General features: G+C 48.3%; 1 protein-coding gene across 1 annotated transcript in view; it reads right to left on the bottom strand.

Annotated features, from left to right (window-relative positions):
• Positions 1 to 16,049: 16,049 nt before the first annotated feature.
• The window catches only part of LOC147118853 (uncharacterized), a 45,943-nt gene continuing 34,846 nt past the window's right edge, over positions 16,050 to 27,146 (bottom strand). The window contains exon 2 of the mRNA XM_085984635.1: positions 16,050 to 17,941. Within this exon, the coding sequence (XP_085840761.1) occupies positions 16,535 to 17,941 (1,407 nt within the window). The 3' untranslated portion in view covers positions 16,050 to 16,534. The remainder of the gene's footprint in view (positions 17,942 to 27,146) is intronic.

Genomic DNA, 27,146 nt, shown 5'->3' with positions numbered 1-27,146 from the left:
AAAAATCGCATAGACCTCCTCAGAAGACAAACATGGGACACAACCAACAGAGTACCCTTGGTCGTCCAGTACTTCCCCGGAGCGGAGAAACTACGCTATGTTCTTCACAGCCTTCAACATGTCATCGATGATGATGAACACCTCACTAAGGCCATCCCCACGCCTCTACTACTCGCCTTCAAACAGCCGCCTAACCTCAAACAGACCATCTTTCGCAACAAATTACCCAGCTTTCAGGGGAACAGCGACCACGACACCACACAACCCTGCCACGGCAACCTCTGCAAGACATGCCAGATCATCAATACAGATACCATCATCACACATGAGGAGACCACCCACCAGGTACATGGTACATACTCATGTGACTCGGCCAATGTTGTCTGCCTCATACGTTGCAGGAAAGGATGCCCCGGAGCATGGTACATCGGCGAGACCATGCAGACACTGCGACAACGGATGAACGGACACCGCACAACAATCGCCAGGCAGGAGTGTTCCCTCCCAGTCAGGGAACACTTCAGCAGTCAAGGACTTTCAGCCTCCGATCTTTGAGTAAGCATTCTCCAAGGCGGCCTTCGAGACACACGACAACGCAAAATCGTCGAGCAGAAACTGATAGCCAAGTTCCGCACCCATGAGGACGGCCTGAACCGGGATCTTCAGTTCATGTCACGCTACTTGTAACCCCACCTGACGTAGGGTCATCCAGACTCGAGTCGTCGTTGGCTTGTTCCCTCTACACAGATGCAGCTGGACCTGCTGTGATTTCCAGCAAAAAAAAGTCTTTTGTGTTTTTTTGTTTTTCATACAGACCCCAGCATCTGCAACATTTGACCCCTTGTGACCCCACCTCATTGTTCTTTGATGTAATGTTTTCCTGACTGACCTGTTTGGACACCATTCACACCTTTGATTGCTGTGATTATCTCTCTGCCGAGGTGTGATAAATGGCAGTTAGAAAGATTACCTGTAATTATCTGGCATTATTCTCTGATTATATAAGCTGTGTCTTTATGCATCTCTCCACTTCACCTGATGAAGGAGCAGCACTCTGACAGCTTGTGATTTCAAATAAAGCTGTTGGGATTATAACCTGGTGTTGTGTGACTTCTTACATTTGTTCATCCCAGTCCAACACCGGCATCTCCACACCATCCCTCTTTACAGCAGTAATTGACTCCTTAATTAATATTGCGACACCCCCTCCTCTTTTAACCGCCCCCCCTCTGTCTTGCCTGAAGATTCTATACCCCAGAATATTGAGCTGCCAGTCTTGCCCCTCCCTCAACCATGTCTCCGTAATAGCAACAATATCATACTCCCATGTGTTCATCAACACCTTCAGTTCAGCCACCTTATTCGCAAGACTCCTTGCATTAAAATAAATGCCATCCAGCCTTGCCCTACTCCCTTGTGCCATTACATATTTGCTCTGTCTTCCAAGCTGACTTGTTTTTTCCTCTATATTTGGCTGTACATCACCCCCTATTATAGCTCCTCTCTGTATCCCATCCCCCTGCCAAGTTAGTTTAACCCCCCCACCCCCCAACAGTGCTAGCAAACCTCCCCGCAAGGATATTTGTCCCGTTCTAGTTCAGGTGCAACCCGTCCGACTTGTACAAGTCCCACCTTCCCCAGAAGCAGACCCAGTGATCCAGGAAAACTAAAGCCCTTCGTCCTGCACCAACTCTTTAGCCACGCATTCATCTGCTCTATCCTCCTATTCCTATATTCACTAGCACGTGGCACCGGGAGTAATCCAGAAATTACAACCTTTGAGGTCCTGCTCTTTAATCTGCTACCTAGCTCCCTAAATTCTTGCTGCAGGACCTCATCCCTCTTCCTACCCATGTCGTTGGTCCCAATGTGAACCACGACCTCTGCCTGTTCACCCTCCCCCTTCAGAATGCCCTGCAGCCATTCAGTGACATCCTTGACCCTGGCACCAGGGAGGCAACAAACCATCCTGGAGTCACGTCTATGGCCACAGAAGCACCTATCTGTTCCCCTTACGATAGAATCCCCTACCACTATTGCTCTCCCACTCTTTTTTTCTCCCTTCCTGAGCAGCAGAAGCACCTCTGGTGCCAGGAAGTTGGCTGCTGCTGCCTTCCCCTGGTAAGTCATCCCCCTCAACAGTATCCAAATCGGTATACCTATTTGAGAGGGGGATGGCCACAGGGGTCCCCTGCACTACCTGCCTGCTTCTACTGCTCCGCCTGATGGTCACCCATTTCCCTTCTGCCTGTGCAGCCCTTACCTGCGGTGTGACCAACTCACTAAACGTGTTATCCACGACCTTCTCAGCATCGCGAATGCTCCAAAACTCATCCATCCGCAGCTCCAGCGCCTCAATGCGGTCTGCTAGTAGCTGCAGCTGGATACATTTCCAGCACACATGGTCATCAGGGACACCGGCAGCGTCCCTGAAATCCCACATAGCACAGGTGGAGCCTAACACGGGGCTGGGCTGTCCTGACATGACTTACCTTTTAATTAATTTAAATTAATTCAATACCACCAATTAAAGATATACTCTAGGGCGCTTGTATGGCAGAAGTCCCCGCTACACCAGAGAGACCCTAGAAAATATAAACCGCAGAATTGAAGTTACCTTACAGCTAAATGATATATTTAAGGGCTCTGGTTTACAAACAAACTAGATGATGAATATCACACCTTAGAAACTATAAACCACAGAGTTTAAGTTCAAAAAGAGAGAAATGCTCACCAACCAGCCACTTACCTGCTTTCTAGTGACGTCACACTTCGATTTCTTTTCACGTCTCTCCTTCCCTTTGAGTTCCGAGTTCGGAGATTAGTGCACCTTACCTGGTCTCTGGAGCCTTTTATAGCCCCGCTCTGCCGCTCGAGTTTCCCGCCGACGCTCTGAGGCCTTACCTGGTCTCTGGAGCCTTTTATAGCCTTTTTATTTTATTTCCTTTCCAGTTTGAAAAAGGGTTAGACCCGAAACGTTGACTCTAATTTCTCCCCACGGATGTTGCCGGACCTGCTGAGTTTTTCCAGCATTTTCTGTTGTTGTTTCTCCAATCCCTTGTTCAGGGCCCGGGGCCAGGGGAGGCTGTGGGCCTTTAGTCCCCTTATTGGACACAAGGCTCTTTGTCTCACAACACACTGGCTCAGGTTTTAATAGAGACTTTTTAAATTCATCAATAAAAGCAGATAAACCCCGTGCTTCTGTGGCACAAACTTTCTAATATTTGGGAGTAAAAGGACAAGTTTTTTTCCCTCTGGGGAATTTATTATTAGTTTCAGGAAACAACAACAACCACTTGTATTTATAAAGCGCCTTTAAAGTAGTAAAACGTCCCAAGGCTCTTCACAGGATTGTTATAAAACAAAATTTGACACCAAGCCACATAAGGAGATATTCGGGCAGATGACCAAAAGCTTGGTCAAAGAGGTAGGTTTTAAGGAGCATCTTAAAGAAGGAGAGAGAGGTAGAGAGATGGAGAGGTTTAGGGAGGGAATTCCAGAGCTTAGGGCCCAGGCGACTGAAGGCACGGCCACCAATGGTGGAGCGATTAAAATCGGGGATGCTCAAGAGGCCAGAATTAGAGGAGCGCAGATATCTCGGGAGGGTTGTGGGGCTGGAAGAGATTACAGAGATAGGGAGGGGCAAGTCCATGCATGGATTTGAAAACAAGGATGAGAATTTTAAGGATGAGACACTTGAGGAAAAGCAGGGAGTGGGGGAGGGTCAAGCCCTTATGGGACAGGGTCGTTAATTCTGTTCTGCGACAGTTACTGGGACAGACTGTATCTCCCCCTCTCCTCCACACAGGGATTTGTGGTAGTTAAAGGGACAGCGATTCTCCTTGTTTTGTGTGATTGTAATTAAAGGGACACTACTCTGAGATGGCTGCGAACTTTTAGTGCCACCAGCCTTTCTAAAACATCTTCCTGTCTTTGAGGATCTGTGTGAACTCGCTGGTGACTCAGCAGGTTGGATGAACTCTGAAACCTCTTTGCACAGTCAGAACATTTAAAGGGTCTCTCATCAGTTCTGGGGCAGGAGGGGTCTGGTTAACAGTGATCACAATATCATTAGGTTTAAAGCAGTTATGGAAAGGGACAAAATAAAATCAATGGTGAAAATACCCAGCTGGAAGAGAGCCAATTTCAGTGATTTGAGAAGGGATTGAGCACAGGTGGACTGGAAACAAAGATTGTCCAGGAAAACAGTGAATGACCAATGGCAGGCCTTCAAGGCTGAGATAGTTTGGGTACAAACCAAGCATATTCCCATAAGGAGGAAAGATGGGGCATCCAATGCTAGAGCTCCCGATGTCAAAGGACATCGAGGTTAGAATAAAACAGAAAAAGGAGGTTTACAACAAATGTCAGGTACAGAATACAGTCAAAAACCAGGCAGAATACAGAGAGTGCGGGGGAAATTGAAACAGGATATAAGAAGGGCAAAGAGAGAATATGAGAAAAGATTAGCAGGTAACATAAAAGAGAACCCAAAAATCTTTTCTAAACATATGAAAAGTAAAAGGATAGTTAAAGGAATGGTGGGGCCGATTAGGGACCAAATAGGAGCTCATCATACGGAGGCAGAGAGCGTGGCTGAGGTACTGAATGAGTACTTAGCATCTGTCTTCACAAAAGAGGATGAAGTTAATGTCACAGGAGGGGGGAAGTAGAGAAATTGGAATCCTGAGCAGCAGCAGTCAGCGGGAATCCTGAGTGGCAGCAGCGGGGCTATAAAAGTCCCAGAGACCCAGGTAAGGCCTCAGTGCATCGGCGGGAATCTCGAGCGGCAGAGCGGGGCTATAAAAGTCCCAGAGACCAGGTAAGGTTCACCAGTCTCCAGTCTGGGAACTCGGAGGGAAGGAGAGAGGTAAAAAGTAATCCAAGTGTGACATCACCAGAAAGCAGGTAAGTGATTGGTTGGTAAGTATTTCTCCCTTTTTAAGCTTAAATCTCTTTGGTTTATAGTTTCTAAGGTGTGATATTCACCATCTAGAATCGAGGCAGAGGGTATTTAAGAATAATATTAATAAATTTAATTAATTACATAGAATGGGAGATCAGGCGATGTGTTGCTGCTGCAATATGTGGGAGCTGGTGGACACCATTGATGCTCACGGTGATCACATTTGCAGTAAGTGTTGGCTGCTCGAGGAATTCCGGCTCCGTGTTGAAGAGCTGGAGTCCGAGCTTCAAACACTGAGACACATTAGGGAGGGGGAGAGTTACCTGGACTCTGTGTATCAGGAGGTAGTCACACCAATTAGATTAATTAATTCAGATGTAGTCCGTGGCCAGGGTCAGGATGGTGTGACTAGAAGTGAGGCAGGTACGGGGATCCAGGAGGTAGTGTTGGAGGAGCCGCAACCCTTGCACTTGTCCAACAGGTTCGAGGCTCTTACTCCCTGTGAGGATGGGAACAGGGACTGCGGGGAGGATGAGCAATCTGGCCACAGCACCGTGGAGCGGGGGGCCATTCAAGTGGGGGGAGTTAAAAGAAATGTTGTAGTGGTAGGGGATAGTATCGTTAGGGGGATAGATAGAGTTCTCTGCAGCTGAGAGCGAGAGTCCCGAAGGCTGTGTTGCCTGCCCGGTGCCAGGGTTAAGGACATCTCCTCTGGACTGGAGAGAAACTTGGAGTGGGAGGGGGAGGAACCAGTTGTTGTGGTCCATGTTGGTACCAATGACATAGATAGGACAAGGAAGGAGGTTCTGCTGAGGGAGTTTGAGCAGCTAGGGGCCAAATTAAAAAGCAGAACCACAAGGGTAATAATCTCTGGATTATTACCTGAGCCACGAGCGAATTTGGCTAGGACAAATAAAATTAGAGAGTTAAATGCGTGGCTCAAAGACTGGTGTGGGAGAAATGGGTTTTGCTTCCTGGGACACTGGCACCAGTACTGGGGCAGGAGGGAGCTGTTCCGTTGGGATGGGCTTCACTTGGCCAGTGCTGGGACTAGAGTCCTGGCGGATCATATAACTAGGGCTGTAGAGAGGGCTTTAAACTAACTAGTGGGGGGGAGGTTCCCAGAGAGCAAATAATACAAATGACAACAGAGAAGGTCATAGACTTAGGTAGCAGTGGGGAAATTAAAAACCAGAGCATGTCAGGAAGGGGCAGAAGGTATGGAGTAAAAGGTAAAGTAATAAAAAGGGCAAAAGCAGGAACTAAGTGTCACAAAACATCTTTGAAAGTTCTCTATCTGAATGCACGTAGCATTCGTAACAAAATAGATGAGTTAATGGCACAAATAACTACATATGGGTATGATCTTGTGGCCATTACAGAAACATGGCTGCAGGGTGACAATGCCTGGGAATTAAACATACCAGGTTATTTAACGATCAGGAAGGACAGGCAGGAAGGAAGGGGAGGTGGGGTGGCTATGTTAATAAAGGAAGGAATCACTGTAATACAGAGAAATGATATTGGGTCAAAAGATCAGGACAATGAAACAGTTTGGGTGGAGGTAAGGAATAATAAGGGGAAAAAAACACTAGTGGGCGTAGTCTATAGGCTTCCGAACTGTGGCAACTCTGTTGGACGGAGTATCAATCAGGAAATAGTTGATGCTTGTAATAAGGGAACATCTATAATTATGGGGGATTTTAACTATCATATTAATTGGACAAATCAAATTGGGCAGGGCTGCCTTGAGGATGAGTTCATTGAGTGTATTAGGGATGGGTTTCTTGAGCAGTATGTAACTGAACTGACCAGGGGGCAAGCAACCTTAGATCTGGTCCTGTGTAACGAGACAGGATTAATTAAAAATGTCTTAGTAAAGGATCCCCTTGGAATGTGTGACCATAACATGGTTGAATTCCATATTCAATTAGAGGGTGAGAAGGTTGGATCTCAAACAAGCGTGCTAAGCTTGAATAAAGGAGACTATGAAGGTATGAGAGCGGAATTGAGTAGAGTGGATTGGGAAAATAGATTAAAGGGTAAGACAATACATGATCAGTGGTGTACATTTAAGGAGTTATTTTACAACTTCCAAAAAAAATATATTCCACTGAGAAGAAAAGGGTGTAAAAGAAAAGACAGCCATCCGTGGCTAAGTAAAGAAATTAAGGATAGTATTCGACTAAAAACAAGGGCATATAAGGTAGCCAAATCTAGTGGGAGGATAGAGGATTGGGAAAACTTTAAAAGACAGCAAAAAATAACAAAAAGATGGATTAAGAAAGGGAAGATAGATTATGAAAGTAAATTAGCAAAAAATATAAAAACAGATAGTAAGAGTTTTTATAGTTATATAAAAAGAAAAAGGGTGGCTAAAGTAAATGTTGGTCCCTTAGAGGATGAGACCGGGAAATTAATGGTGGGAAATATGGAGATGGCAAAAACACTGAATGAATATTTTATATCAGTCTTTACAGTAGAAGACACTAAGAATATCCCAACACTGGACAAACAGGGGGCTATGGGGGGGGGGGGGGGAGGAGCTAAACACGATCAAAATCACTAAGGAAGTGGTACTCGGTAAAATAATGGGACTCAAGGCGGATAAATCATCTGAACCTGATGGCTTACATCCGAGGGTCTTGCGGGAAGTGGTAGGGATTGTGGATGCATTGGTAATAATTTTCCAAAACTCCCTGGACTCGGCAATGGTCCCGGCAGACTGGAAAACTGCTAATGTAACACCCTTATTTAAAAAGGGCAGTAGACAGAAGGCTGGAAACTATAGTTAGCCTAACATCTGTGGTAGGTAAAATTTTGGAGTCCATTAATAAGGAGACAGTAACAGGACATTTGGATAATCATAATTTAATAGGACAAAGTCAGCATGGTTTTATGAAGGGGAAGTCATGTTTGACAAATTTGCTGGAATTCTTTGAGGAAGTAACATATAGGGTGGATAAAGGGGGACCAGTGGACGTAGTGTATTTAGACTTCCAAAAGGCATTTGACAAGGTGCCACACAAAAGATTATTGCTTAAGATAAAAAATCACGGGATTGGGGGTAATATTCTGGCATGGATAGAGGATTGGCTATCTAACAGAAGGCAGAGAGTTGGGATAAATGGTTCATTCTCAGACTGGCAATCAGTAACTAGTGGTGTTCCGCAGGGGTCAGTGCTGGGTCCCCAACTCTTTACAATCTACATTAACGATTTGGAGGAGGGGACCGAGTGTAACGTATCAAAGTTTGCAGATGATACTAAGATGGGGGGAAAGTAGTGAGTGAGGAGGACATAAAAAACCTTCAAGGGGACATAGACAGGCTAAGTAAGTGGGCAGAGATTTGGCAGATGGAATACAATACTGGAAAGTGTGAGGTTATGCACTTTGGCCGGAAAAATCGTAGAGCAAGTTATTATCTTAATGGCAAGAAACTGGAAAGTACTGAAGTACAAAGGGATCTGGGGGTCCTGGTGCACGAAACTCAAAAGGTTAGTATGCAGGTGCAGCAAGTGATTAAGAAGGCCAATGGAATGTTGGCTTTCATTGTTAGGGGGATAGAATATAAAAATAGGGAGGTATTGCTTCAGTTGTACAAGGTATTGGTGAGACCGCACCTGGAATACTGCGTACAGTTTTGGTGTCCATACTTAAGAAAGGACATACTTGCTCTCGAGTCAGTACAAAGGTTCACTCGGTTAATCCCAGGGATGAGGGGATGGACATATGAGGAGAGGTTGAGTAGATTGGGACTCTACTCATTGGAGTTCAGAAGAATGAGAGGCGATCTTATTGAAACATATAAGATTGTGAAGGGGTTGGATCGGGTGGATGCAGGGAATATGTTCCTGATGATGGGTGAAACTAGAACTAGGGGGCATAGTCTTAGAATAAGGGGCTGCTCTTTCAAAACTGAGATGAGGAGGAACTACTTCACTCAGAGGGTGATAGGTCCATGGAATATGCTGCCCCAAAAAGCTGTAGAAGCTACATCATTACATAAATTTAAAACAGAAATAGACAGTTTCCTAGAAGTAAAGGGAATTAAGGGTTACGGGGAGCGGGCAGGAATTTGGACATGAGTCTAGGTTCGGATCGGTCATGGCCCTGTGGGTAGCGGAGCGGGCCCAGGGGCCGTGTAGCCTGATCCTGCTCCTATTTTGTGTGTCTAATTCTGTTAGATTCAGGAGATGGTTCTGTAATAGTGGATTGGCAGTTAGGATCAGGTGAGCCATGATCTTGTTGAATGGCGGAGCAGGCTCGAGGGGCCGATTGGCCTACTCCTGCTCCTATTTCTTATTTTCTTATGGATAGGATAAAAATGGATAGAAAGGAGGCGCTAAATAGGTTGTCATCACTCAAACTTAACAAGTCACCCGGTCCAGATGCAATGCATCCTAGATTGCTGAGGGAAGCTAGGGTGGAGATAGCAGAAGCTCCGACCACAATCTTTCAATCTCCCTCAATATATGGGAGTGGTGCCAGAAGACTGGAGGATTGCAAATGTTACACCCTGTTTGAAAAAGGGGAGGGTTAAACCTGGTAACTACAGGCCAATCAGTCTAATGTCAGTGATGGGTGAACGACTAGAGACCATTGTCAAGGACAAAATTAATTCTCACTTGGAGAAGCATGGGTTAATAAGGGGCAGTCAGTATGGATTTGTTAAAGGTAAATCGTGTCTGACTAACCTGATTGAGTTCTTTGATGAAGTAACAGAGGGTTGATGAAGCTAGTGCAGTAGATGTTGTATATATGGACTTTCAAAAGACATTTGATAAAGTACCACATAAGAGACTTACTCAGAAAATAGAAGCACAGGGAATTAAAGGGCTGATGGTAATTTGGGTATAATTGTCTAAGCGAGAGGAGACAGTGAGCAGTGCTGAGGGATGTTTTTCTGACTGGAGGGAAGTATGCAGTGGGTTCCCCCAGGGGTCGGGATTAGGACCACTGCTTTTCTTGTTATATATAACTGACCTGGACTTGGGTATAGGTGGACAAGTTTGAAGTTTACGGATGATAGAAAACTTGGCAACGTAGTAAATAGTGAGCATAGTAGTAGCAGACTTCAGAAGGACAGAGACAGACTGTGAAATGAGCAGACACAAGGCAGATGAAATTAAATGAGAAGTGCGAAGTGATGTGTAAAGTCCGCGCTTCAATAATACACGGACTTCGGGAGAACAGTTAACAGGTACTTTACTGAACAAGAGGCAGCTTGAAACTGGAACTACAGAAGCCTGCTAGGGCCTTTTATACAGGGGTGGTCACTGCCGGTACTGCAGTCTAAGACCAGTTATTCCCGTAAAGTTACATACACAACAATTCCTCCCCTTTTAGATAAACAGTACATAACATTCATTTAACAACTAAATAATAACTAATTACAATTACAATTTTGTCAGTAATATATACATCAACTGAAATAGTCATTTATAAGTTCAGTCTTTGAGGAGGCTTCCTGATCCGGACTGGATAGCGCCTTTCTCGAGGATCCTGTTCTGACGGTGGAGTCAATTCTGGCTCATTGTCATTGGTTGGTTCATCAGCTTCCAATACCCCTGCTTCTGAGGTAGACGCAATCTGTACTTCGGGCTCATTACCAGGTGCACATGCTTGTGGTACAGGTTTGGCTTGTTCCTGTGACTCTAGAATCTGGTCAGCATGGCGTCTCACGATGCTCTCTCCAACATCCACTGTGTACATTAGTGGTCCCTGCTGTGTGCATATCGTGCCTGGCGGCCATTTTTCTGTTCGGTAGTCACGGGCCAAGACTGGTTGCCCTATCTTGAAGCTCCTAGTTGGCTTCTCATTTATGTGCTGGAACTGCTTATCCTCAACATCTCGTCTTATGTTTGTTTTGAGCAAATCCAAGCGACATCTTAGTCTCCGGTTGAAAAACAGTACGGCTGGAGTTTGGTTGGTTACTGCATGTGTCACATTCCGGTAAGCAAACAGGAAGTTATCCACCTTGTGTTGCAGTGGTATGTCGTCATTATACATTGCCTTTATGGCCTTTTTAAAGGTCTGAACAAACCTCTCAGCCAATCCATTTGTGGCTGGATGATATGGGGCAGATGTGTAATGTTTCACCCCATTATTCTTCAGGAACCTCCGGAAATCCTCAGACACAAACTGTGGGCCATTGTCGGAACAGATCTGTTCTGGTAACCCATTCCTGGCGAAGATGGTCCTTAGGACTGCAATAGTTTTCTCCGTAGTGGTGGAGGACATTTTAATGACCTCTGGCCATTTCGAATGGGCATCCACAGCGATTAGAAACATTGAGTCCATAAATGGACCAGCGAAATCAATGTGTACCCGTTGCCATGGAGATGAGGGCCACTCCAATGGATGTCGCGGGGCCTGTGGTGGAGCGTTTTGGACCTTCTGGCATCCTGTGCATCTCTTGGTCATATCCTCGATTTCTTTATCGATTCCCGGCCGCCACACAAACGCCCTGGCTAGGCTCTTCATTTTTACCCCTCCCAGATGACCCTCGTGAAGCTCATTGAGTACTCTATCTCTCAACTTGGGTGGAATTACCACTCGGGATCCACACATCAAGGTTCCCCGGCACACTGACAGCTGTTCCCTCCTTGGTGAGAATGCTGGCAACAGTGAGCCACCATATGCTGGCCATCCCTTCACCGTCAAATCATAGACCCGAGTGTGTGTTGGGTCATTTCGGGTTTCCTTCTCAATACTTGCGTTTGTAACAGGCAAACATTCGACTATGGTCGCATGGAATATCTCCACAGGGTCCACTGCAGATGCTTCTTCCGCCGTAGGCAACGGTAGGCGCGACAGCCCATCAGCGTTTCCATATTGTTTCGTACCTTTGTACTCTATGTCATACTGATGTGCCCCTAGAAAAAGTGACCATCTCTGCAGCCGTTGCGCCGTCATCACCGGAACGCCCTTCTTTGGGTTAAAAATTGAGACCAGGTGTTGATGATAGTCAGTAGGGTGAATTTCTGCCCGTGCAGATAGTGATTGAACTTCTTCACCCCCCACACCAGGCTGAGGGCCTCCCTGTCAATCTGGGCGTAGTTACGCTCGGCTGAGGTTAGCGAGCGCGATGCAATAGCTATTGGCCTCTCTGAGCCATCACGGAATTTGTTTGACAGCACCGCTCCAATGCCGTAAGGTGCCGCATCACATGCCAACCGAATCGGTAGTGTTGGGTTGTAGTGGGCCAATACTTCTTTTGAAGTGATTTGGCATTTACATTCCTGAAAGGCACGCTTACACTCATCACTCCATTTCCATGTTACACCAGTTTGAAGGAGGGCGTTCAGTGGGTGCAGAATTGTAGATAAATTTGGCAAGAATTTATGATAGTAGTTCACCAACCCGAGGAACGACCTCAGTTGCGACACATTTTCTGGTGCTGGAGCCTTGACTACAGCCTCAATCTTGTCCGGCGACTTATGCAACCCTTCCTCATCAATCGTGCAGGTTAGGTTGATTGGCTATGATAAATTGACCCTTAGTGTTAGGGGGATTAAATACGTGGGGTTACGGGGATTGGGTGGGATATGTGTCGGTGCAGGCTCGATGGGCCGAAATGGCCTCTATCTGCACTGTGGGGTTTCTGTGATTCTGTGAATACGAGATTTGTCTCCTGAAGAACTCACATTTGGGACAGTTGGCTCATAGCCCATATTCCTGCAATCTCGTGAGCACCTGTTCCAGGTTGGCAAGGTGTTCATTGTCATTTTCGCCCATAACCAGGATGTCATCCAAATAACACTGGCTCCCTGGGATCCCTTGCTGGACTTGTTCCATTGCCCTCTGCCACATAGCCGGGGCTGATGCTACCCCAAATACCAGTTGATTGTATTGGTAAAGGCCTTTGTGAGTGTTTATCATGAGGTATTTCCTAGATGCTTCTTCCACCTCCATTTGTAGATACGCTTGAGCCAGGTCAATCTTTGTAAAACGTTTCCCTCCAGATAGTGAGGTGAAAGTATCTTCTCTCCGCGGAAGCGGATACGGTACTGTGTGCAGGACTGGGTTCACAGTCACCTTGAAGTCCCCACAGATGCGAACCTTCCTTGGCTCCCCAGGCGTGCTGCTCAATGCTTTCTTCATTACAGGAACGATGGGTGTGGCCCACTCGCTCCAGTCCACCTTAGACAGCACCTCCGAACGCTCCAGACTCTCCAGTTCAGCTTCCACAGCTGGGCGTATCGCGTATGGCACCGGTCTGGCCTTGAAAAATTTTGGGGTTGCGTTATCCTCAATCTTTATGGTTGCCTTTACTTCTTTTAGAGTCCCAAGTCCTTGTTGGAACACCTCTTCCGCGTCAGATAGAATTTGTGACACGTCCAGGTGCGACGTCATCATCTTTTTTGTCAGTCACAGTTAGTGCCAGAATGGAATGCCAATCCAATTGTAGTCTTCGGATCCATTCACGTCCCAATAATGGCGGTCCTCCATCTCGTAGTATATACAAGTATAGTTTCTGTGTTTCCTTTCCGTTATATTCAACTGGCACCCTTATTTTTCTTCTGGGGTAGACCTTTTGCCCCGTGTATGCCTTCAATACAATGGACGTGTCCTTTAAGGGTATGTGTGAGAATAGCCGCTCATAGTCTCATCGATTCATGACAGTTAGGGCTGATCCTGTGTCCAATTCCATCTTCACTGGGGACCCTGCTATCATGAGGGTGACCCAAATGGTTCAGTGATCTTCTTTTGCGATCACGTTGTGTAATTTTAAACTTAGTCGCCTGCTCCCGGAGTCCTTATCACTCTCCTGATCTTCGGAACTACTATCTGTCAGTTTCTTTACTTTCCTGTACTGTTCCTTAGTAGTTCTTGTCGTGTTGGTCTTCTTTCCCGACCTGCAGACTCTCGCTATATGTCCCATTTTTCCACATTGCCTGCATATTTTGTCTTTAAACCAGTCCTTCTGCTCATGGGTTGTTCTGCCGCAGCGATAGCACTTTTCGGCTCCATACACCATTTCGTTAGCGCTGTATTCTTGTGGTTTCTGTTGTATTTCCGCAGCTCCCCGTGCTGCTGCTTCGTAGGATACTACCACGCTGAAAGCCTGTTCTAGCGTCAGGTCCTTTTTTGAAAGTAGTCCTTTCTGGGTTCCTTCACTCTGGAGCCCGCAGACAAACTTATCCCGTAAGGTTTCTGCCAGTCCTGCTCCGAACTGGCAGTGCTTCGATAACTTGCGTAGTTCCGTAAGATATTCAGCACTGCTCTCAACTTTGTGCTGGTTTCTTTTATGGAACTTGAATCTTTCTGCTATCAGCAGTGGTGTAGGCCTTAGGTGTTCCTGTAAGATATGAACAATCTCCTCAAAACTTTTCTCCATTGGTTTAGCTGGGGTAATTAAATTCCGCAATAGGCCGTACGTATTCGCACCCATCAGATTTAATAATACCGATGCCCTCTTTCCATCGGCCACCTCATTTGCCTTGCAGTACACTTCGATTCTTTCTACATACGTGGTCCAGTCTTCTTCCTCGTTGTCGAAAGCAGTGATACTGCCACTTTTTGGCAACTTGGGCGATTTAAAATGGCGTCTCCCGCGCTTTTGCTTCTTCCCCAATGGAATAAAATGGCGCCTCCCGCGCTTTTGCTTCTTCCCCAACGGGATAAAAAGGCGCCTCCCGCGCTTTTGCTTCTTCCCCTTACTGCCACGCTGCTCCTAGCGTTCTACAGGGTAATGGCTGCGACCCGCAGCTTCGGCGCGTCTCGCTTTCCTTCCCCCCCGTTTGGTTTCTCGCCGCTGTCCTGTTCTCGAGCACCGACCGCGCCCTGTGCGCTCCACCCTCTCTCTCTCGTTTTCTTTTCCCGGCGACGCTGCGCGGCCCGATTTGTAGAACCGCTCGATCGAGCTTGAGCCCGCCGCAGTCCGGAAAGGTCAGCGCGCTACCTGCTACCAGCACGATTCGCTGGAACCACAGTCTCTCCCGCAATTCTCCAAACACCGATGGATTCTTTGGGCGGTTGCCCTCGGTCGACGCCCGTTGCTCAGACTACGACCTTCCAGGACCTTCCTTTCAGGCAAGATCCCCGTGAGATGATGCCACACTGCAGGTGAGTTCGAACTTACTCGTCGCCACTGTAAAGTCCACGCTTCAATAATACACGGACTTCAGGAGAACAGTTAACAGGTACTTTACTGAACAAGGGGCAGCTTGAAACTGAAACTACAGAAGCCTGCTAGGGCCTTTTATACAGGGGTGGTCACTGCCGGTACTGCAGTCTAAGACCAGTTATTCCCTTAAAGGTACATACACATGATGCACTTTGGGAGAAACAACAGGGAGAGGCCGTATAATCTAAATGGGACTATTTTGAGGGGGTGCAACAGCAGAGGGACCTGGGGGTCCGTATTCACAAATCTTTGAAAGTGCCATGGCAACTTGGTGAGGCGGTTCAGAAAGCGTATGGGATACTTGGCTTTGTAAATAGGGCCATTGAATACAAAAACAAGGAAGTTACACTAAACCTTTACAAATCACTAGTTAGGAACATAGGACAGGAGGAGGCCATTCAGCCCCTCGAGCCTGTTCTGCCATTCAATGAGATCATGGCTGATCTGCGACCTAACTCCATACACCTGCCTTTGGCCCATATCCCTTAATACCTTTGGGTAACAAAAACCTATCAATCTCAGATTTAAAATTAACAATTGATCTCGCATCAATTGCCGTTTGCGGAAGAGAGTTCCAAACTTCTACCACCCTTTGTGTGTAGAAATGTTTCCTAATTTCACTCCTGAAAGGTCTGGCTCTAATTTTTAGACTATGTCCCCAGTCCTAGAATCCCCAACCAGCGGAAATAGTTTCTCTCTATCCACCCTATCTGTTCCCCTTAATATCCTGAAAACTTCGATCAGATCACACCTTAACCTTCTAAATTCCAGGGAATACAACCCTAATTTGTGTAATCTCTCCTCGTAACTTAACCCTTGAAGTCCGGGTATCATTCTGGTAAACCTACGCTGCACTCCCTCCAAGGCCAATATATCCTTCCTAAGGTGTGGTGCCCAGAACTGCTCACAGTACTCCAGGTGTGGTCTAACCAGGGTTTTGTGTTGCTGCAGGGTTTTGGCCTCAGCTGGAGTCTTGTGTACAGTTCTGGGCGCCACACTTTAGGAAGGATGTCAAGGCCTTGGAGAGGGTGCAGAGGAGGTTGACCAGGATGGTACCAGGGATGAGGGACTTCAGTTATGTGGAGAGATTGGAGAAGCTGGGATTGTTCCCCTTATAGCAAAGAAGGTTAAGAGGAGACCTAATAGAGGTGTTCAAAATGATGAGGGGTTTTGATCGAGCAAGTAGGGAGAAACTGTTCACTCTGGCAAGTGGGTCGGTAACCAAAGGTCACAGATTTAAAATAGTTGCTAAAAGAACTGGAGGGGAATGAGGAGAATTGTTTTCACACAGAGGGTTGTTAAGATCTGGAACGCACCATCTGAAAGGATGCTGGAATCAGGTTCCACAGGAACTTTCAAACAGTAATTGGACGTGTACTTGAAGAGGACTAGTTTGCAGAGTTCTGGGGATAAAGCTGGGGTTTGGGACTAAATTGGACAGCTCTTTCAAAGAGCCGGCACAGACACGATGGGCCGAATCACCTCCTTCTGTGCTGTTAAGTTCGATGATCAGTGTGAACACGCTGGTGTCCCTTAAGGCTCTTAGAGCTTTTAAAGCTCTTCCCACAGTCAGAACATTTAAAGGGTCTCTCGTCAGTGTGAACTCGCTGGTGTGACAGGAGGGTGGATGACCGAGTGAATCCCTTCCCACACACGGAGCAGGTGAATGGTCTCTCACCAGTGTGGACAAGCTGGTGTCTCTTCAGCTCCTGGGGGCTTTTAAATCTCTTCTCACAGTCAGAACATTTAAAGGGTCTCTCGTCAGTGTGAACAAGCTGGTGTGACAGCAGGTGGGATGACCGAGCGAATCCCTTCCCACACACAGAGCAGGTGAACGGTCTCTCCCCAGTGTGTAGGTGTTGGTGTTGCTTCAGCTGGGATGACAGAGTGAATCCCTTCCCACACATGGAGCAGGTGAACGGTCTCTCCCCAGTGTGTATGTGTTGGTGTTGCTTCAGCTCCCCGGAGCTTTTAAAGCTCTTCCCACAGTCAGAACATTTAAAGGGTCTCTCGTCAGTGTGAACTCGCTGATGTACCAGCAGGTGGGATGACACAGTGAATCCCTTCCCACATTCAGAGCAGATGAATATCCTCTCCCCAGTGTGGAGGCGCTGGTGTTGCTTGAGCTCCATGGGGATTTTAAAACTCTTCCCACACTCAGAACATTTAAAGGGTCTCACGTCAGTGTGAACTCGCTGGTGTGACAGGAGGGTGGATGACCGAGCGAATCCCTTCCCACACACAGAGCAGGTGAACGGTCTCTCCCCAGTGTGTAGGTGTTGGTGTTGCTTCAGCTGGGATGACAGAGTGAATCCCTTCCCACACACAGAGCAGGTGAACGGTCTCTCCCCAGTGTGTATGTGTTGGTGTTTCTTCAGATCCTCGGGGCTTTTAAAGCTCTTCCCACAGTTAGGACACTGAAATGGTCTTTCCCCAGTGTGAACTCGCTGGTGTTGCTTCAGAACCCTGGGGCTTTTAAAGCTCTTCCCACAGTCAGGACACTGAAATGGTCTCTCCCCAGTGTGAACTCGCTGGTGTGTTTGCAGGTGGGATGAACAAACAAATCCCTTTCCACACTCGGAGCAGGTGAACAGACTGTCCCTGGTGCGACTGCGCCGTTGAACTTCCAATGCAGACGGGGAACTGAATCCCTTCCCGCCGTCCCCACCTTTACCCAGTTTCTCCCCGGTGTGACGGTGCATGTGTCTCGCCAGGTCAGGCAATCGGCTGAATCCGCGTCCACACACCGAACACGTGTGCGGTTTGTCATCGCTGCGATCACTGCTTTCTCCTTCCATGTGCAAAAGCCGATGATATTCAGGTCCGGATGAATCGAGCGACTCAGATCTTGACGTGATGTTTGGTTTAAGCTTCCCGCCTGTAACTACTCCACTTTTATAACCCTGTAAATTGAGATCAGAAAAGGATCAGAGGCAAACTGTTGTTTAATTTTCCTCTTTACGAACCCAGGGGCAGTGAAGCTGATTTTCAGGCCCCAGCTGCTGCACAGGTTGGTTGAAAGGATCAGCAGTAATGGCGGCTGTAATACCCACAAGCCCCGGCGTTCCAGAAAGTGCTCTGTTGACGCTGAGTCCCGCGCATGTGCTCATGGCCCCCGCGCTCTCCCTCCTGCTCCACAATCGCCCATCCCGATCGGTCCGCAACGCACATGCTCAGCACACAAAACCCCGCGGTTGGAACATCGGGCGCGCATGCGGAGCCACAACATCTGGTACGCGTGTGCGGCTCAGGTGGGGGCGAGTTGGTATTTCGCCTCAGCCGCCGGGGAGGTGCACATGCGCAGGACGACCCAACATTCTTCCTGTCAGCAATCACTCCCTCGTTTCTTTAATAAAAACAGAAACTGCTGGAAATACTCAGCAAGTCAGGCAGCATCTGTGGAGAGAGAAACAGAGTTAACGTTTCAGGTCGATGACCTTTCGTCAGAACTGCTTGTTCTTTAGTGTCAGCTGTGACTCAGTTGGTAGCACTCACGCCTCTGAGGCATAAGGTTGTGGGTTCAAGTCCCACTCCAGAGACTTGAGCACCAAAATCTAGGCTGACACTCCAGTGCAATACTGAGGGAGTGCGGCACTGTGCTGAGGGAGGTGCCGTCTTTCGGATGAGACATTAAACTGAGGCCCTGTCTGCTCTCTCAGGTGGATGTAAAAGATCCCATGGCACTATTTCGAGAAAGACTTGCATTTATATAGTGCCTTTCATGACCACCAGATGTCTTGAAGTGCTTTACAGCCAATGAAGTACTACAATGAAGTAGTTACTGTTGTAATGTGGGAAAGAGCAGGGCAGTTATCCCCAGTCTCCGAGCCAATGTTTATCTCTCAATCAACACAAAAAGATAGATTATCTGGTCATTATCACATTGCTGTTTGTGGGAGCTTGCTGTGCGCTAACTGACTGCTGCGTTTCCTACATTACAACAGTGACTACACTTCAAAAGTACTTCATTGGCTGTAAAACACTTTGGGTCGTCCGGTGGTGGTGAAAGGCGCTACAGAAATGCAAGTCTTTCTTTCTTCACTGGTCTCACCAGCGACCTCTCCTAGCTGATGGTTGATTGACATTACAAGAGGATTTGAGTACAGGATAAAGAAGTCTTACTCCAATTATATCGGGCCTTGGTGAGACCACACCTGGAGTACTGTGTACAATTTTGGTCTCCTTACCTAAGGAAGGATATACTTGCCACAGAGGGAGTGCAACAAAGGTTCAATGAGATTGATTCCTGGGATGGCGGGACTGTCAGGTGGTGGAGAGAAAACGGGGAATTATAGACCGGTAAGCCTGACATCGGTAGTGGGGAAAATGTTAGAGTCCATTGTAAAAGATGTAATAGCAGAGCACTTGGAAAGCAGTGACAGGATCGGACAAAGTCAACATGGATTTACAAAAGGTAAATCGTGCTTGACTAATCTACTGGAATTTTTTGATGATGTAACTGGTAAAATAGATAAGGGAGAACCAGTGGATGTGGTGTATTTGGACTTTCAGAAGGCTTTTGATAAGGTCCCGCATAAGAGATTAGCGTGTAAAGTTAAGGCACATGGGATTGGGGGCAAGGTACTGACTTGGATAGAGAACTGGTTGGCAGACAGGAAGCAAAGAGTTGGAATAAATGGGTCGTTTTCCAAGTGGCAGGCAGTGACTAGTGGGGTACCGCAGGGATCGGTCCTTGGACCCCAGCTATTCACAATATATATATAAATGATCTAGACAAGGGAGCCAGATGTAATATCTCCAAATTTGCAGATGACACAAAGCTGGGTGGGCGTGTGTGCTGTGAGGAGGATGCCGAAAAACTCCAGTATGATTTGGACAGGTTGGGTGATTGGGCAGATGCAGTATAATGTGGATAAATGCGAGGTTATCCACTTTGGTGGCAAAAACAGGAAGGCAGATTACTATCTGAACGGCAATAGATTGGGAAAAGGGGAAGTGCAACAAGACCTGGGTGTCCTTGTGCACCAGTCGCTGAAGGTAAGCATGCAGGTGCAGCAGGTGGTTAAGACGACAAATGGTATGTTGGCCTTCGTAGCGAAAGTGTTCAAGTACAGGACCAAGGATGTCTTCCTGCAGTTGTACAGGGCCTTGGTGAGACCACACCTTGAGTATTGTGTGCAGTTTTGGTCGCCTTATCTGAGGAAGGCCATGGAGGGAGTGCAGCGAAGATTCACCAGACTGAATGATGTACGAGGAGAGATTGGGTCAACTGGGCTTATACTCGCTAGAGTTTAGAAGAATGAGAGGGGATCTCATTGAAACTTATAAAATTCTAACAGGACTAGATGCAGGAAGGATGTTCCCGATGGCCGGGGAGTCCAGAACCAGGGGTCACAGTCTAAGGATAAGGGGTGTGCCATTTAGGACAGAGATGAGGAGGAATTTCTTCACCCAGTGAGTGGTGAACCTGTGGAATTCTCTACCACAGAAGGCAGTGGAGGCCAATTCATTAAATATATTCAAGAAGGAGTTAGATATATTTCTTAAGGCTAAGGGGATCAGGGGATATGGGGAGAAGGCAGGGACAGGGTACTGAATTTGGATGATCAGCCATGATCTCATTGAATGGTGGAGCAGGCTCGAGGGGCCGAATGGCCGACTGCTGCTCCTATCTTCTATGAACTCTATGAACTATCTACTCTGTCCAGAACCCTCATGATTTTGAACACCTCTATCAGTTCTCCTTTCAACCTTCTCTGCTCTAAGGAGAACCCCAGCTTTTCCAATCTATCCACATAACTGAAGTCCCTTATCCCTTAAACCATTGTTGTAAATCTTTTCTGCACCATCTCTAAGGCCTTCACATCCTTCCTAAAGTGCGGTGCCCAGAATTGGACACAATACTCCAGTTGAGGCCGAACCAGTGTTTTATAAAGGTTCATCATAACTTCCTTGCTTTTGGACTCTATGTGGGTGATTTTAGCTCAGGTGCAGGATGGTGTCGTGTTAACGAATTTCGTGTTTCCCACACGGATCTAAATGGATGTGGGAGATTGATGCAATTTTAACTCAATTGGCCAACTGATTTCCAACATGTGGGAAGCCTTTGCAAAGGGATTTTTCATGACTGAAAGTCCCCTCCGATGACGTCTTTATTGCTGCTGCATTTAAGGTCCACAACAAGCCTTGCTTCTTCTGCAGACTGCCAACCTTCTGCCCGTTCATGCTGGAGGGACCTGGAGGCAGAATGACCAGCGAGAGACCTAGGTCTGCTCCCAGGTTTGATGATGGGGCCCTGCAGGCTCTAGTTGAGGGAGCAGGAGCTCATAAAGAGGTGCTCTTCCCTTCTTCAGGGAGGAAGAAGCCTCCCCAGCAGACCAGGGCTGTGTGGATCCAGGTGGCAGAGGAGGTCAACTCATTATCAGTACCCCGCAAAACCTGGATTCAGTGCAGGAAGAGATTTCATGACCTTCTCCGCACTGGAAAAGTGAGTCTGACTTTGCCATCACCCTCAATCTGAACCCCATTGCCTTTCCTCACCAGCACTCAGCTTTAGCAATCTCTTCCTCCACATCCCACTTGACACTGATATCCATGCACCCTTATCCATTCCCTCTCTCTCTATGGTCACATTCACATCACTATTCGGCTATGCAGCCCTCACACTCCCTATCACTCTGATGCTATGAAAACAACTGACAACACACAGGGAGGGCCCTTGGTCTTGCAACCTCACTCCATCTTTGTCTCCTTCTAAGTATCTATGCTATGGAATCTCTGCACTCACTCCTTCATTCTCACTCAAACTCCACTTGTCTCCCTCTTTGCAGGAAAAGAGAGCTCACAACAGGAGAGAGCGAGCCAGGACAGGAGGAGGGCCACCCTCAGTAGCCCAGCTCACCCCCTGGGAGGAGGCGGTCCTGGAGATCGAGGGAGTGGAGGAAGATTCCCAAGTGGGGGATGGACAGACGGTTGCCTCACAGCAAGCTGGTGACAGAATAGTTTTCCATCTCTCTCGTTGACATTGCACGAGTCACTGATAATGATTCTGAAGTTCTAACAGATGGACTTATGATCATCTGCAATACGCAATGTGCATGTAACCTTGGCATCACATCTCTGACTCTTTCCTTTACTTCCCCACAGGACCATCGCAAGCAGCCGTCCCCACTAGCCAGGAGGAACAGCCTGAGCATCCAGACTCCTCAGAGGAAGCTGCAATCTCTGAGGGCGCAGCATCAGCAGAATGCAGCGCACCCAGCGCCAGCGCAGACACGCCTCGGTGGGACCTTCGGGACATAGAGTAGTGTTGTCACCTGGTGTATCACAGCTCACAAGTGAGCATCAGCAGATTGTGGAGACAGGGACAGCAGTGGAGAGTGCTAGTCAGAGGGCGCAGGACTCTGCCAGCTCGGCTCAGCTGCATGTCGACCCTCTGCCTCTGGGTCCATCCATAAGATCAGCGGGGCTGGAACTCCAGGAACAGATGCAGGAGTCTCTGGCAGGTTTTGTCTCCAGGGTCGCTGCGAGTGTGGAGTGAATGGAGGAGTCCATAGCAAACATGAGCAGAGCCTTTGTGGAGTCATTGGCGCATGAACGCATCACCATGGAAAGGATGACAACCTCCATGGAGGAGATAAGTCGCCAGGGTATGGAAAACATGGTGCGTGTTCATAATAGAATGACATCTCTTGAGGAGCGATGGGCATCTATTGAACAGAGAAACCAGACCTTCATGGAAGTCCTTCTGAGTAGGACTGCCAGTGCAGATACGGGTCCCCATGGCCCCCTGATGTGCAGCAAGGTGCTCTCAAGCCACTTCCAAGCGCTGGCCCCTTCTGGCCTGTGCAGCTTCAGGTGGGTGAGCAGCAGCCTGGCGCTCCTGTTGCTGCTGCTGTTGTTCCTGGTTCTGCTGGTGCCGTGGCTTGTGTTCGAGCTCATCTAATGCCCAGAAGGGAAGGAAATAAATAGCTCCCATGCTTCTGGTATATGCCTCCGTTGAGGAAGCGCTGAGTGAAGGTGGCGAGCGGGGTTTCCCAGGAGGTCACACTGGAGATGTGTGTGAGGCTCCAACCTTCCACAGGTGTGGTTAAGCCTGGTAAAAGTTGCCCCAGGCCTGAAACAACAAAGTCCTGCCACCTGCAAATGATGACTGATCAAATCTCTTTAATGGTTGACCTGCAGCAGATAGTCAGCAAGCCAATGGTGCTCACGCCAGGTTTCACAGGTGTGATCCCCACCAGGCATGTTTTACGAGGGAAAAGGGTTAAAAATGCAAGGGCCTGTTGAAATGGGATTATAAAGGCCAATTATTGCTGATTAAGGGCCTTAAAGACCAGTCCCGCCTGTTGGAGGCCGGGGGTGGGGGGTCCCGACCCCCAGGTTTTGCGATTTTAACCCCCCACACACCTCAAAGCTCGCCTCACGGCTGAGTTAAAATCAACCCCACAGTGTGTCAAAACCTTGATTTCTCATAATGAGAGACTAATTGTTGTCCTGTTACCGACTGTTCCTTTCTTGGGCCATTTCTCCTTTGTTAATTGAAGACGTGTATTTATGTAGCACCTCACTCGACCTCAGGACGTCCCAAAGTGCTTTACAGCCAATGAAGTACAACATCAAAGTACATTTGAAGAACATTCACTGTTGTAGGAAATGCAGCAGGCAATTTGTGCGCAGCAAGCTGCCGTGAACAGCAATGTGATAATGGCCAGACAATCTGTTTTAGTGATGTTGGTTGAGGGCTGATTGGGGCCTCTATTCAACAACTGATGCGAAAGGCAGCACCTCTGGCAGTGCCGCACTCCCTCAGTACTGCATTGGAGCGTCAGCCTAGCTTTATGTGCTCAAGTCACTGGAGTGGGACTTGAACCCACAACCTTCATGACTCAGAGGCGAGTGTGCTGCCCACTGAGCCACAGCTGATGCCCGATCATTACTCTCGATTATTTCAAGTCTGATACCTACAGTTACTCTCATGGACAAGGCGCAGCTCCCCATACCTGCCAAAGTGCTTCTCCGAGCCTGGTACAGCACGGGTTAGATAGAGTAAAGCTCCCTCTACACTGTCTCATCAAACACTCCCAGGGCAGGAACAGCATGGGTGAGATACAGAGTAAAGCTCCCTCTACACTGTCTCATCAAACACTCCCAGGGCAGGAACAGCATGGGTGAGATACAGAGTAAAGCTCTCTCTCCACTATCCCATCAAACACTGCCAGGGCAGAAGTCATACCTGGCACAAAGGAAGATGTGGTGTGGAGATGCCAGAGTTGGACTGGGGTGGACAAATGTAAGAAGTCACACAACACCAGGTTATAGTCCAACAGCTTTATTTGAAATCACAAGCTTTCGGAGCGCTGCTCCTTCTTCAGGTGAAGTAGAGAAATGCATAAAGACACAGCTGGATGACCCTGCATCAGGTGGGGTTACATGTAGCATGACATGTAACCCCACCTGATGCAGGGTCATCCAGACTCGAGTCGACATTGGCTTGTTCTCTCTACACAGATGCGGCCGGACCTGCTGTGATTTCCAGCCAAAAAAAATTTTTGTCTGTTTTTTTGTTTTTCATACAGACCCCAGCATCTGCAATATTTGACCCCTTGTGACCCCACCTCATTGTTCTTTGATGTAATGTTTCCCTGACTGACCTGTTTGGACACCATTCACACCTTTGACTGCTGTGATTATCTCTCTGCCGAGGTGTGATAAATGGCAGTTGGAAAGGTTACCTGTAAACATCTGACATGATTCTCTGACTATATAAGCTGTGTCTTTATGCATTTCTCCACTTCACCTGAAGAAGGAGCAGCGCTCCGAAAGCTTGTGATTTCAAATAAAGCTGTTGGACAATAACCTGGTGTTGTGTGACTTCTTACAAAGGAAGATGGTTGTGGTAGTTGGTGGTCAATCGTCACAGCCCCAGGACATCGCTGCTGGAGTTCCTCAGGGCAGTGTCCTAGGCCCAACCATCTTATAGAAACATAGAAGATAGGAGCAGGAGTAGGTCATTCGGCCCTTCGAGCCTGCTCCGCCATTCAATGCGATCATGGCTGATCATCCAAACCCTAGCACCCGGTCCCTACACCGACAGCCATCCCACCTGTGGTAAACCACTGTTATACCTGTCTGTATGTGTATTCCACTAGGTACAGGTCTGGACATGCCTCGGCTGACTCCTCCCACTATTCCAGGTATATAAGTGACTACCTCCCAGTCCCTTAGTATTCTGGACGGGTCGACCACTCGAGACAAGACCTTCATTCTTTAGTTAATAAAAGCCTGGTTGTTACTCGCTTAACCTCAGTCTTTTGAGTAATTGATGGCGCATCAATTTTATGAACTAAATTTTTTATAATGGAGAAGATCCTCACACCAGCATGCCTGGACCTGGACAGTCGGGAAGCGGACGCTTCCACCAAGTTTGCTCACTGGCTCATGTGCTTCGAGGCATTCCTGACTGCCTCCACTGCGGTCGTAACGGATGCGAACAAACTGTCTGTCCTGATCTCCAAGGTGAACCACCGAGTGTACTCAGTCATCCGGGACGCGACCTCGTACACAGCCGCCCTCCAGCTCCTCAAGACCAAGTACACGCGCCCTGTGAACGAAGTTTACGCCAGGCACCTCCTGGGGAGTCGCAAGCAACAACCTGGGGAATCGACTGAGGAATACCTCCAAGCACTGTCCGTGCTTGGCCGGGCCTGTGGGTGTAAGGCGGTAACGCCCACTAAGTACACGGAGGAACTGATCCGGGATGCCTTCGTAGCGGGCCACAGGTCCAACTACACCCGACAGCGACTGCTGGAGCAGAGTGACCTCACCCTCGACAAAGCCTCCGAAATCGCACTAACGCTGGACGCAGCCTACCGGGGCATGGATGCCTACTCCTCTGCACCGTGGACGCCGCGGGGAACGACAACCTGGGACACGGTAGGACAGCCCCATAGCACCGTGCCACCCCAGCCACAGCCCAACAACGGCCCAACCTCCGCTGCAGTGTCCCAAAGCCAGACAGCAGTATCCCAAGGCCAGAAATGCTACTTCTGTGGCCAGGCCAAACACCCCAGAGCGCGCTGCCCGGCGAAGAATGCGACCTGCTCGGGCTGCGGGAAAAAGGGACACTACGCTAGCGTCTGCAAGGCCAAAGCCACCCCGAACGCCAGCAGCGCCGCGTGTGGGCCGTGCGAGCCGCCATCTTGGGCCCCCAACAGCGCCGCGTGTGGGCCGTCATCTTGGGCCTCCCCAGCCATGTGCGAACCACCGCAGCAGCAGCCATCTTGGACGACTCCAGCCACATGGGAATCATGGACGCCGCCATCTTGGACACCAGCCGGGACGCAGCAGGCCGCCAACCCCCCCCCCCCCATCTGATACCCGCAGCGACACACCGACCCCTACTCTGGCCTCTGTTACGCTGGACCAAACGAGACCGCACTGTGGTAAACCACTGTTATAGTTATCACTGTATATTGTTCTCACTGTTCTCACTGTCACATCACTACACGAGGTCGCCTCTTGTCGCACTGTTATACCTGGGCTGACCACCTCCGACTCCGCCCATTACCTGCCCAGGTATAAAGGTAGCTGACTGGCTAGTATTCCTCCCTGTTGGATCGGATCACCCACGAGGGTGGGCTCTGTTATTTAGCCAATAAAAACCTTCAGTTACGTTCTTAACTCGTCGCCTTTTATTGGACTAATTGATAGGCATATCAATTTTATTGGCTAAATTTTAAAGATGTCTGATAATGAACAGCAACAGCAAGGAGCTCACCCAGCAGCACAGCAACAGCAGCCTCCAGACAACGGGCCACACCAGCCGGCTTGGCTGCAAGCCTTGAAACCACCATACCTGGATCTAAACCCACAGGCACCAAACGCAGCCCTCAACTTCAAACACTGGCTGGACTGCTTCGAATCCTACCTGGAAGAATCCGGCGCCCCGCAGAGATCCAAACTAAGACTTCTGAACGCCCAAGCGAGCCCGAGAGTATACGCACTCATACAGGACACGACTACGTACGAGGCCGCTATCAACCTACTGAAACAGCAGTACCGCAGCCCGGTAAATTACATGTACACCAGGCACCTCCTAAGATCCCGCCCGCAACAGCCAGGAGAGTCTGTAGCTGAATTTTTACG

Source organism: Somniosus microcephalus, chromosome 4 (assembly GCF_052327205.1).
Source record: "Somniosus microcephalus isolate GS21.2 chromosome 4, FLI_Smic_1.0, whole genome shotgun sequence".
In the NCBI taxonomy this organism is placed as follows: domain Eukaryota; kingdom Metazoa; phylum Chordata; class Chondrichthyes; order Squaliformes; family Somniosidae; genus Somniosus; species Somniosus microcephalus.
Note: the sequence above shows the minus strand (reverse complement) of the source record. Positions and strands in the feature narration are given on the sequence as shown.